Here is a 13,606-nt window from a genome sequence, read left to right as displayed (position 1 = left end):
AGGTTTGTATCTAAGATGGGGTTGAGTTCTTGACATGTGAGAAATTAATAAAAATTGAGAATACGTTCTTGTTCTGGGTTGTCTCACACTACAGGCGCTCAGCATCACGTACCACTGTCATTGCTCTGCCATGAAAGACATGGCGCTGCAGGGTGTTGTCTCTGAGGAGCCTGCAGGTGGCCTGCACCTTTGTTCCCTGCTCAGTACAGGACTGGGCTAAGGAACAAGGGGAGTCCTTGGGTGGTGTAAAAGGTTAAGCACTCAGCTGCTAACCGAAAGGTTGTAGGTTAGAGGCCACTCAGAGGCACCCTGGAAGAAAGTCTTGGAGATCTACTTCCAACAAATCAGCCACGAAAACCCTGTGGCGCACAGTTCTACTCTGACATGCACGGGGTTACCATGAGTTGGAGTGACCTTGATAAGAACTGGTTAAGGGACAAGGCAGGCTTGTTTTATTTGCCTCTAAGGGGCTTCTGCCCACATTTATTTCAACATCTTTTAACTCCCTACTTTTGGTCAAAACCAGACATAACTTCAGTGACCAAAACATGCAAAATTAAAGAAAATTCTTATCAGAAATCGTACCTTGGTTCACACCTAATTATATATTTCCCTCCCACTGAGATGAAGGGTGAACATAATTATTTCCCACATCAGGTAACAGGAGACGAAGGAAGAGAACTCCGAATAGGCCCTTAATCAGAGATCAGGTGTGATGTGTAATGCTAAAGTGGCAAACATTGGCTTTTAAATCTAAACTACATTTTCAACTCAATTTTGTCTTGAAAATTTAGATGGAACAAATAAAAATGTTTCTTTAAAAAGGAAAAGAACAAAACAAAATGTAAGAATACAATGATCTTTAGACTTAATACAGGAAGCAAACGACATCCCAAAGTAGCCCTCTTTATCTTATTTTTCGTAACAGCACTTACTACTAGCTGAAATACTGCTAACTGCTTGTTTATTTGCTTGTTGTCTGTCCTTCCCCCCAAACCCCGCCCCACCCTCCCTGTGTAGGCTACCGGAGGGCAAGGACTTTGTTGGCCACTATATACCCTGGTTTATGGGGAGCAAATTAAAACAAACCAAGAGTCGATTTCAACTCATAGCAATCCTATAGGACACAGTAAATTACCCTATAGGGTTTCCAAGGAGTGACTCGTGGATTCGAACTGCCAACCTTTTGGTTGCAGCCAAGCTCTTAAACACTGTGCCACCAGGGCTCCTGGTATATGGGGAGCACGCAGTAAATGCATCGAATGAAAGGACTTGACAGGGAAAACCACAGGCACTGCATGGCTAACTTTTCTTTATATTACGCTCTCAGACAAGACTTCAAGAGTTAGATTACTTTAAAAGCCAGGCCCATTTTGTCCTCTAGTGCCGAAGGAAGTTTGCTGAATCCAGCAGCAGTGTAGCTGAAGTTACTGGACCAGCAACCAGTTGCTATCCAGTCAACTCCAACTCACAGCGACCCCAAGTGTGTCAGTAGAACTGTGCTCCATAGGGTTTTCAGTGGGTGAATTTTCAGATGTAGATCACCAGTCCTTTTTCCCAAGTCACCTCTGAGTATACCTGAACCTCTAAATTTTTGGTTAACAGCCAAGCTCTTTGCCATTTGTTCTACCCAGGGCCTCCCAAATTACTGAAGGACTGGCTTTTCAGCACTGAACAGAAAAATCCGTTTCATTGTTTAAAAAAAAAAGTCTTTTGAAGCCAGCTTCTTTTACTCTTTGCCTGTATAACTGACACAAATGGAAAAGCAATATTGTGAGATGAAAAGAACAGGGAGAGAAGGGGAAATTTCCCCTATTACCCTGGAGAAACCTTCCATTTTTATTCACCAGGTACTTTCTTTTAATCCCTCCATAAAACTAATTCTCTTTTTTTAAAGAGCAACCAATCTTACCAATCAAAACTGCTCACCATTAGTTTTAACATTTTATATATTTCCTTAGACGTTTTCACAGCCCAGGGATGAGCTCTCTCTTCCCATTTGTGCTGAGATTATATCTAACGTGGATTTCTGCGGTTGTTCTTAGGTACCTTTGAGTCAATTTCGACTCAGAGCGACCACATGTGACAGAGCCAACCTGCCCCGTGAGGTTTTCTAGGCTGTAATCTTTACAGGAGCAGATCACCAAGTCTCTCTCCTGTGGAGCTGCTGGGTGGGTTTGAACCACCAACTTTTTGGTTAGCAGCTGAGTGCTTGACTCTTGTACCACTTGGGCTCCTAAGGGTGATTTCTACTAAAATAAATAAATAAAACCCAATAGCCTATTCTGTGACTTTTAAACTTGATGTAAACATTGAGTTTTTAAAAATGCTGATCTAAAGGGCAGGTTGGAAACCCTGGTGGCGCAGTGGTTAAGTGCCACTGCTGCTATCCAAAGGGTCGGCAGTTCAAATCTGCCAGGCGCTCCTTGGAAACTCTATGGGGCAGTTCTGCCCTGTCCTATAGGGTCTCTATGAGTCGGAATCGACTCGACGGCACGGGGTTTGGTTTTTTCGGTTTTAAGGAGCAGGTCATAGTAAAAAGCATTCTATTCAACCCCATACAATAATTTGGAGAGCTCAGGGAACTGTTTGGCAAATAAGATGCATTTATTTTGGGGCTCTTCCGTTGACATCCTGAACCACAGGCCCGCGTGGTGACCCTGCTGGACCCATGCCTAGGGACCACAGTGTTAAACTGGAACAGTGAAGTCATAAAAAGTCACAGCCCAAGATCCCCAGCCCGAACGCAGGATTACAGCAAGCCCCCTAGGCTGGCCTGCAACAATGGCATGGAAACCAAACTTTAGAACTAGATCGCCCTCAGAGTGTACACAGCCATCCTTTACGCTGCACTCCTCTGCCTTTCATCTCATCGACATCCTGTGACAGCTAACACTTGGAGCGTGAAGCACTCCAGGAAGCCGGGTCCTGGCTGGCAAAGCACACATGCTTGGCATCTCCGTCCTGAAGCTCCAAATACACACACCCCTTGGGTGGCCACGGGTGTCAACTACAAGGCAAGGAGCAGAGTCTCCGTGAGTTTTGCAATTGCCTACAGACACCAGTGTGCTCAGTAACTCCAGCTATTTAGGAGAGACTGATCATGTATGGGTTTAGAATCTACAACAGTTCTGTCAAGCGGTCAGACTGGATGGCTCAGTGGATTGTAGTGTTAGCTCTCGCATTTCACCCCCAGGTCACTGGCTGACATTCAGCTCTTTTAGCTAAGACCCCTGCCTTACTACCACCCGAGAGGTTCCTTTAATTAGGAGCTTCAGCCCATTTCCTGGTTTTAAAAAGTTCACACCTGAGTAACCATCATACAGCTGCTATTAATCTTGTTTTTGTTAAAAGCAATAATAAAGGATGAAATAGGCCGAGGTTTGAACTCATAGACTTGTGTCTTCTTTAAAAGCAGTCCTAGGATGTATGAATGTGTTATTATATCATACACATACGTTGCTAAAAAGATATTTCAGAGTGTCAGTGGTAGATTTTTAAAGAGGCCAGATAATTTGGTACCAATCTTAATTACTTAAATATTAGATACCCAGACACTTTGTTACTACTGATATTAATAAAAGATGCTTGGATTCTTGAATCAGCTATAATCAAGTGTGTCCTCTAAAATGTGCAGGGCCTGGGGAAAGACTAGAAGTGGAGGCCTACCTACCATATATCTGGATATTTACAAGTTATGAATCAAGTGATCAAACTGTTGAATAAAATATGGTCTATCTTCTTTGTATATACATTTATAATCTTTTCTTGATAGTGATATGTTTTGCTCGATTTTTTTTTTTTTACTTATTTGATATAAATTTATTGCAGATCTGAACTGGGTGCTTTTCTTTGTGATTCCAATTCAAAATAGCAATCCGAATCAGAGGCTGGTAGGATCTTGTGAAAGGGAAAAGTGTTTATCACTGACCCAGCGTAGATCAGCATCTGTCTCATAAGCAGCTCCAAAGAATTGTTTTGCATCTTATACAAAACATTGGTAAATATGGATTACATCACTGATGTATGCAATACAGGCAGTCCCTGGGTTACAAACGAGATCCATTCCTAAGTCTGCATTTCAGTCGAAATCGTAGGTTAGCCGGAACAGGTGCATACAATTCTTATTTAGCCTTACTTTAGTGCAAGAAAAGGCTCGAAGCTGTTTCAATGATTTACAAGCTGCAGGAGCAGCAAGTGAAGGTGATTGTGATGAAGAGTTTGTTGTGAGTAGGGGTTGGTTCATTCCTTTCAAAGTCAGGGCAAATTTACATATCATTAAAGGGCAAAGTGAAGTTGTCCTCAAGTCGGACCGCCTGTACTTCAGTTACAGTAAATTGAAAACTTGAGTCCCTTTAGTTAAAAATCACTTGGTGATGGAAGTGGATAACAATGTGAGTGATTAAGCTTGTTGTGAAATACAAAAGTCAGTTAGCTTGCTGAATCACCACTCAGGGCTTGTTAGCTGCCATCAGGTCGGCCCCCTACTCATGACGACCTCATACATGAAGGAATGAATGCCAGGTTCTGTGCCATACCCATGATTGGTTGCAGATCAGACCATTGTGATTCACAGGGTTTTCATTGGCTGCGTTTTGGAAGTAGGTCACTAGGCCTTTCTTCCTCATTTGTCTTAGTCTGCAAGCTCTGCTGAAACTTGTCCAACATCATAGCAACACGCAAGCCTCCACTGACAGGTGGGTGGTGGCTGTGCTTGAGGTGCATTGGCTAGGAGTCGAACCAGAGCCTCTCTCATGGGAAGTGAGAATTCTATCACTGAACCACCAATGCCTAGTACTTATTGAATTACTACTCAGAGATTACTAGCCAAGAAAAATAAGCACACACGCGAACGCACACACAGTGGAGCCACTGATAACCTTGGGAATTAAAGAAATGAAGATCAAAAGATATTTTCTTTTGGTGAAATGGCCACTATGATGAAGTGGAAAAGAGAAAGCTATATTCACTTGGAGGGACCATACCTCTTGGTGTTGTTCAACACCAGATTGTAAAAATGCAGACCTCTTAGGAAAAGTTCAGAGGTTCTGATTTTATTGGTCTAGAACAGAGCCCTGGGTGTAGATTTTTTCCAGGTACTTCTAATGTTCAGTTATATCATACCACCTTTTAGGATGATGTTCTAAAAGTGGTCTTTAGCCAAGAGGGCAGGTCAAGTAGAGATAGAATTGAAAAATGGAGTAAAGTGCTTTGCAGGCCCTTTGAAATTACAGAAAGATATTACAGACTTTTAAGATCACTTGTCACATACAAATTGTTATTAGTTGCTCTCACGTCAATTCCAACTCCTGATGACCCCATGTGTGCAGAGTAGAACTGCCCCATAGGATTTTCAAGGCTGTGATCTTTTAGAAGTGGATTGCCAGGCCTGTCTTCTGAAGTGCCTCTGAGTGGGTTCAAACTACCAACCTTTTGGCTAGTCGTCAAGTGCTTAAACGTTTGTGTCACCCAGGAACTCCGAGAATTGGAGTTACTTGTAATTCTGTGGTCATAGGCAACATAATTTCCTGGGGTTTATCCCAAATAAATGATATGCAAGAGATTTTCTCAAATTAGAAGGAGTATCTCACACCTATGAGGAAAATATGAAGAACAATTTCTTCTCTGTGTTGACTACTAAATTTTGTGTATGAGTCCCATGAAACTGACTGTTGCTTTGAAATGAACACTCAGTTACTTAAAACAAGAGAAAGTAAAGCAACACACAGTGGTCAATCAACATCCAGACCAGTGCTATCTGACTAATGTCATCTAATAATCAACAGAAACAGATACAGTTCCTTTGTAAGAGTCATTTCAAAGAGTCTTGATATATGCTTAAAAATATCTCCTAACAATAAAAGTCACCTTGGAGCTCCTCAGCAGGTCTGTGATGGGGTAGCAAAAACAATCTTGGTGGGGTATTTAACATAAACGAAGCAAGAGGCCACCAGATCAGGCGACGAGTCCCTTGAGCCTGTAGTAATCCAGGCAAAAGTCCTGAAAAAAAGCTGTTTCCATGGTCTAGGATATGAAGGAATAGGATATATTTGTGATTTGAAAGGCAGTTTGAAAAGAAATTATTGCTGAGTTTGGCAGAAGATAAGGCAATACTGTGTCAAGTGTAGCGCCATGATGTGCTTTTCATAATCACAGTTAATCCTCCTGGTAACTTTGCAAGAAGATATACCTGTGCCTATTTTATAGGAGAGAAGACAGATGCTCAGAAACTGGACCTATCCAAGGGCAAATAACAATGCAGAGCCAGCATTCACATGCAGGACTAATGACTTGAAAGTTATTTTCAATGTTGCGTTCATAATACTCTGGCCCACTGGTGACGAAGAGGCATAGGCAAAGGTTGAAAAGGTAAGATGAATAAGTCTATCTTTTTTAATTCAGTTGGTGAAAGAGGAATTCAATTTATGATGTATACAATATCAGATTGGGGGACGAGTGGGCTTAATTAAGCTTGTTTTTAAACATCTGTGTACAGTTCAGTGCTGCCCAGTAGAAATACAAAGTGAAACACATGCATAATTTAAGTTTCTAGTAGCCACATTAAAAAAGTAAAAGGAAACAGGTGAAATTAATTTTAATATATTTTATTTAATTCAATATATTATCATTCCAGCATGAAATCAATATAAAAGAACTATTGAGATATTTTACAATTTTTTTCTGTACTAAGTCTTTAAAACCCAGTGTTTATTTTACACTGACAGGACATTTTGATTTGGAGACTGGCCACATTTCAAGTGCTCAGTAGCCGCATATGGTTAGTGGCTACCTCTGAGGGTGCAGGTATAGAGAATACTGAAATCCATGCAATCTGATACATGTCTCAGGGTGTGGATAATAAGGGTCAAAAAGCAGACTCTTTTAGAAATACCCATGAATAGGCAGACCAAGGAAGAATCTCCAAATGAGACACTATTTGAGGTCTTTATCTAATAATAAAAAAAAAAATACCTAGTACCAAAATGATTAAAGTGGTAAATTACTTTTGAGAGAGGAACTAAATAAGTAGAATGTCTGGCCCTCTACTTTCTACCACTGTGAACAGGCCAAGTGATGCCAGAGAGTTCCACAAGAGCGAAACCCCGGCGGGCCACTTGTCAGGGGGAAGAGTACCATCTAGTTACAATGAGACTAAAAAAAAATCCGATTGTTTATGTAAAATACAAACAGTGTAATTATTAACTTCCCCTTCTATTAGAGGTAGGGAGAGCTGAGTTTATGGTAATTGGGGGAATAATTCAGAAAAGATAGTGATAATGGTTATAAAAAAACGTGAAAACTGTAATCAGTGTCAGTGAACAATACATGTAAAAATTCTTGAATTGGCAATTGTTTTGTCCTGTATATTTTTACCATACACACACACACACACACACACACACACACACACGTCTCTATCATTTCAAACAAACATAAAGCAAACTGAAGCAAGTGGCCACCAGACAGGTGAATTCTGCTGCAGTCGAGGATATGCTTTCTGACTCTCCTGCATGTTTTATGACTTGTCTTCTAGATTTAAGGGTTCATCTGAAGAGGCAGCCATGATTTTCTGCTGTTAATGCTGATATTAGCAAAAGGCTAGAAGGGATGGAAATAGGTGTTTTGTTGTTGTTTTTAAAGAATGCTACTTATTTAAGTACATTCTTGGAAAACATAGCCATCACTGTAACATGATTTTGTAGCATTTTACTGTATTGCACTTAGAGAAGGTGAGAACTCAGTAATACTAACAACTGACTGATATGATAATTGCATTTTAAAATATATATATATTTTGGTAATTAATTAGAAATATATTTTTCTAAATTTCATTTTGATTATAGAAATTAAATCTGGAAATCGAGAAATATATTTCATCTTTCTTCTTCCCAGTGTTCACATCCTTTCATAAAATATAAAGTAGTAGAATGAAAGTAAAAAAAGAAAGAAAACAGTCTTCCTGCAGTTATCGAGATCACAGTGACCTTTAGGTCACTGCTGCTCTTTAGGTGGTAAGCTACCCGTTATCTGTGACTTTGTAAGATATTTTAAAAAATGCAATGGGTTGCGTTTCTGAAGCCTAAGCAGTGAGTTTTCTAAGAGCAGAAACAAGCCAAGAAATTAGCCCATGTGAGCTCATGCCTCCTCCCCACCAGCAGAGCTGGCAAAGATAAATTCCATTCTAGTCCCCAAATCTGGGGCAGAGCCAGGAGGGCTGTCCCAGTGTGCAAAGTAAATTATGTCTTTGGAACGCCTTTAGAAATGGGCAGGTAGGAGTGTGGGAAGGAATACCTCGCAAGCATAAATTTACATGGTCTCTTTGTAAACCATCCTCCCTCAGTGTACATTTTATGTAGGACAACCCTTCCTCTTCATCTGTTATTTATGTGGCTTGAGCTGCTTTGTAAGTCCCGTGCCCCAGCCCCTCCCCCTCTTTTATTTTATTAACAAGACTATCTTGGCTTCCTGGACTTTCAGCATACTGTTCTAAATATTCTGCCACACTGATAAAGAGTCTCTCTTAATATACTTTTTTGTTCTAGTTCACAAGTTGGTGGGCCAACTGATCTCCTATAAAATTATAAAAATTTGTAAGAAAGGGTTTTCAAAGAAGAGGATAGAAGAAAGACAGGGGTGGGAGAAACCATCCTTCTTTCTGTAAAATAATGAGAAATAGGAAGGTCTTTGTAGAGGGGAACATCACAGAGCTCCATTCTGGCGTGATATTTTTACATGCACTTGAGGAAGCTGTGGGTCAAATCCTGACGCGCAGAGGATGACAGCCGCATCCAAGAGAAGCCTCTGCAAGGCGGAAGTCCCACACAGTGCTTTTATGTCCTAACCCCAGCCTTGGAGAGGCCCCAGAGCTGTCCTGGTCAAAGGAAAAAGAGTTAGGTCATCAAACACACGCACTTCTGAGACCGATGTGTCAGCTTTCAAATTACCTTGATTCGGGGTATTTGGTGAGGGTAGCCAGGCTGCTGGTGTACATGTGGCCGCCCACGTCGATGTGGACGGGCGCATTGGATTTTGTGAGCTGTGCTGGCGTCGGAATGCCTTGGTTGTTCAGCGGAGATGCGGGCGATCTAGTGATCAGAGGTCTGGACATATTGGGCCGACTGTCCTACAGAGAGAGAAGCAAGTTTAGACATGCGTTCTGCCTTCAGTGGGGAGAAAGGAAATACCTACAGCCTAAAGGATAAACCAGCGACTAAAACACACAGGAAGATAATTACTTTAAACATTCAATGTAATTAATGTAGTACATGGTATTCATTTGGTAATAAAACTTGGAAAATGAGCAAGCTCTCACATTTGTTTTTCTAGTGAATACTAGAAAAATAGATTAACAAAGAAAAGGAAAACCTGACATGCTCAGAATCAAGGAGCTGAACTAACGATCATTTCAAATAATCTTGAAAACTACACGGGTTCATTATACTAATGAATTCTCGCATTTAACAATTGGTAAAATGGCATGTGGAGAAATACGAATCACTCTAAATGAAAAGATAATCAACGCTTCAAACAATACACATCTAAATAAAATATGTGGGATTTATCCTTCACTTTGAAAGTTTCCTCACTGCTATGCACTTGGAATACATAGAGACCTTCGGCACTTGTGCTCTGCCAAATATTTCCTTAAAGCTCTATTTTTTTTCTTTCAATTTTTATTTCCCAAATCAGGAAAAAAAGGGCGCAGCTCACATACTTCGAGTGACCTCGAAGATTATCACCACACATTTCTCAGTCAACAGATTTTCTTTCAAGATCCACCCACACTTTACCTACTTGTTCCCTGTTTGTCTCCCTACAAGACTGTGGGTCTGGGGACCCTCAAGTGATAAATGTGTGCTTGCGTGTGGACCCTGAGCAAGCTGCTAGTCCGTGTGCCCAACTTCTTGGAGAAACCCAGTTCCCCAAGTGGAACAGAGGCAGCTATGGCTGCAGCACTGTGTGCAGCCACACAGGAGAGGCGCCACGTGAGGAAACAGAGCAGAACGAGGAAATCCCATCGTGGCAGCCAGAACCCATTTAAGAAATGGGATTCTTGAGAAAATAAAGTATTACATCCTTTCCATGGATACAATATAAATATTTCAAACACTATCCAAACATGGTTGATTGCTTTTAAATTAGAGCCCAAACCACAGACAAGTCAAGTCAGGTCTCTGGCATTCAATGAAAGGGTCAAATATTTAGAGTCTACAATTGCAGAATAAATTAAAATAGCATTTGTGTCTGTAAGGCCGGAGACACACGCGTACTCTCCAAATTTGTAATTTAGTCAGAGGTTGTTTTCAAACACGCAAACAGTATGTGGCAAAGCCAGTGATAAGGCATTATAAAGGGATTTTGAAAAATGCCTTTGATGGAGATTACGCAGGGGAAGTCATCTAGTATTTGTGCACAAAACCCAGGATGATAAAATATAAATTTGCAAAACATCCTAGATTTTATGATCTGGAGCAGCTCTAGGAGTTACCTGGGGCACAACTGTTAGACTACTTAGCATTAACCACAGGTCCAGACACGACCGTGAAGACACAGGCTTCCTGAAACTGAACATCTCCTATGAGCAGGGTGGTGATTGGGTCTTTACATGAAATGTTTAACATCTGTGTTGTGCTTGTCTACATGTAAACTAAACAGAGCCCAGAAACAGAGAAAGGGTCCATGTCATACTTTTTAAATTGGCTGATGGGTTCACAGGTGTTCTCTATATTCTTCTTATACCTTTCTGTATATTTTTAATAATGCAAAATAGATTTTAAACACACACACACACACACACACACACAAAAGGATGTTTGTAACACACAAAGAAAACAAGTTAAAGGGATACTGGGTAGGGAAAATGCTAAAAAACAAAGACATTTGGTAGAAAATATTAAACAGTTATGGTTCAGAAAAATTAAAGACAGCATTTTAAAATTTGGACGACAGAAAACTCATTTTTTTTTTTCTTTTAAAAATGCAATCACATAACCTCTCTTTTTAAGTGATACATACTACCTGACTTCCTTCTAGAAAATGATTGCCTGGCTAAAGACACGCACACACACACGACCTCCCTGTTCGGATTCAGCACATCACGGCACTGCAGAACCTGTAATAGTTTTTCAATTGGACACATTCTATACCCTGCCTGAGGGTGCTCAGGCGAAAATGAACAGATTTGCAGGGTTAATATTGTAGTTAGACTGTGACCTCATTCAGCACAGCTCTAACACTGCGAGGTCTATATAGAAAGAGAAAAAAAGGAAAGCATAACTGATCGGTTGAAGGATTCCAGGTTTCTTAGAGTATATGCCATTTACATTGTAAATCATAAATGTATGGATAACGCTAAATATAAAACTAAACCAGTTCTTCAGCTGGGGAAGGGGGTTAACCCTTAGGGGCAAGGGGGGAATTTCAAGATGGCTGGGGCTTGAACAGACTCTAGGAAGACTATAATGTTGGGATTGGTCTTTGGTGAGCTCTCCTAGCTTTCCTTCTAGGCTCTATCTCCTCCTCTGCCCTGGAAACGCTCCCTGTTCTATGTGTGTCCCTTTGGTTATGATCATTTCTAAGGCATTACAATATCAGCTAACAAACAATAAACGTTTTCACTCTGTATTTTCTGTATTTATTGGTGCAGGTTGAAAGAACTTTTAAGACCCATAGGCTGGGGGATGTCTGAGGCTTAGAAGTCTTGGCACTTATAGTGGACACTGGAGGTGACACTCAATATCTATTCCATCTACTCCAGATGCTTAATCTGGAACAATCCTTAATCTGGTCACCCCTCTCCCCTTGCCAGTGACTGAAGGAAACATTTTCTCTCATTTCTCTGGACATGGAGGTTCCGGATGGGATGCCTGTAAATGTAGCAGCCATCTTGCTGCCAGCCTAAGGATGAAGCCAGTGCCCAGAAAGGCAGAGCTGAGAGCTGGAAGGAACTTGGGTCCTCACTGACATTATTGAGACACTGAGTCAACCAGCTGTGAGCCTCCTATCTCTGGGTTTCCTGTTATTTGAGAAAATGAATCTCTTTATTGTTCAAGCTGGTTCGAATTGGGGTTTCTGTGACCTGCAGCCAAAAGCCATCCTGATAGAGCACCCATCTTGTTACATGGCAGCCTCTTTGGAAGGTCATTTGGCTGGGTGAGACTTGGCTTAGAATGTTAAGCACAACTGCCTACAGCAGAAAGTTCCATCAGATTGCCACCATGCTTCAACTCTACTTTCCCATCTGTCTTCCCTTTAATCATGCACCCATCATTATCTCAGTTTACATATGCCCTGCAGTATTACTTTTGAAGAAACGAAAACCATGAACTTGAACCAGAATGCAAATGACTCGGTTGTGCTGTCTCCACTACTGAAGAAACAGTTCAGTCAGAGCACTGATGTGTACCTCTGAAAGTTGGCCAGAAAGCTATCTGTGATAACTCCCTCTAGATGCCTCACCAGGAAAAAAGAACCTCCCCCTAACATTAAGTCATTTAATTATTGCCCCTTCCTTGGTGAAATCCATTGCTTCTTCCTTCCATAAAATTTGTTAACATCTCCTGTGTGCCAGGCACCAGGTGATGGCTATACTGGTCCCTGACCTTACCAGAAGGCATCCTGGTGGCAAAGTGTTAAAGCATTCAGCTGCTAATCAAAAGGTTGGAGGTTTGAACCCACCAGCTGCTCTGCAGGAGAAAGACTTGGCAGTCTGCTTCTGTAAAGATTTATAACCTTAGAAACTCTACGGGGCAGTTCTACTCTGTCCTACAGGGTTGCTATGAGTAGAAATTGACTCAACAGCAGTGGGTCTGGTTTTTTGGTTTTGGCCTTACTACGTTTGCTGTTCACTGGGAGCAAGAGACCATTAAACAAGCAACTAAATTAGGACAGGGGGAGGTCAGGTTAATTTGTTAGCTTAATGGAGGGACACTTAACCCAGGCTTGGGGCTAGGAGGAGGGACGGGAAGGATATCTGGAGACAGTCCAAGATGAGATCTAAAAGATAAGAAGTCAACAAACAGTGGGAGCCACTAAGAGGTACACAAGAGAAAAGGATGTTTGTGCTAAAGAAGATGACACATAAAATTTTGCAACAACACCAATAATAACCAAACATTGGGTGTATGGTCACATATGGGTGTGTATATACATATATGTGTATGGTTAGGAACCAGAATATACACGTGTACACAGACAGAAGCATCTATCTACACATACATACAGGGATGTGTGTGCACACATATATATTCACAGAGGATACAGTTACAGGTACTTCTCAGATATAACCTCATAAGATTGTTTTTCTGGTTTTGAAGGCTTAGGACCTTAGTCTCGCAGGACAGCTTTATCAATTGGCATAATATAGTTCACAAAGTTCAAGCTCTGCATCCCAGTCAGGTGAGTAGCATCTGGAGTCTTATAAGCTTGTCAGCAGCCATCTGAGATACAACTATTGGTCTCTACTCATCAGGAGCAAAAGAGAAAGAAAGAAACCAAAGCCTCAGAGAAGAAAGTAGCCTATAGGGCTAATAGCCTACAAGAGCCACAACCTCACCTACCCTGAGACCAGAAGAACTAGATGGTGCCCAGCTACCACTACCGCCCA

General features: G+C 41.2%; 1 protein-coding gene across 2 annotated transcripts in view; it reads right to left on the bottom strand.

Annotated features, from left to right (window-relative positions):
* KCTD1 (potassium channel tetramerization domain containing 1) overlaps positions 1 to 13,606 on the bottom strand; it is a 102,754-nt gene that overhangs the window by 43,880 nt on the left and 45,268 nt on the right. For both annotated transcript variants that reach the window (XM_010586801.2, XM_010586800.3), the window contains exon 2: positions 8,946 to 9,124. In XM_010586801.2, the coding sequence (XP_010585103.2) occupies positions 8,946 to 9,109 (164 nt within the window). In that variant the 5' untranslated portion in view covers positions 9,110 to 9,124. The remainder of the gene's footprint in view (positions 1 to 8,945; positions 9,125 to 13,606) is intronic.

The sequence above is a fragment of the Loxodonta africana genome, chromosome 11 (genome assembly GCF_030014295.1).
Source record: "Loxodonta africana isolate mLoxAfr1 chromosome 11, mLoxAfr1.hap2, whole genome shotgun sequence".
In the NCBI taxonomy this organism is placed as follows: Eukaryota; Metazoa; Chordata; class Mammalia; order Proboscidea; family Elephantidae; genus Loxodonta; species Loxodonta africana.
The sequence above is the reverse complement of the archived record's forward strand: the minus strand, read 5'-3'. Positions and strand labels throughout refer to the sequence as shown.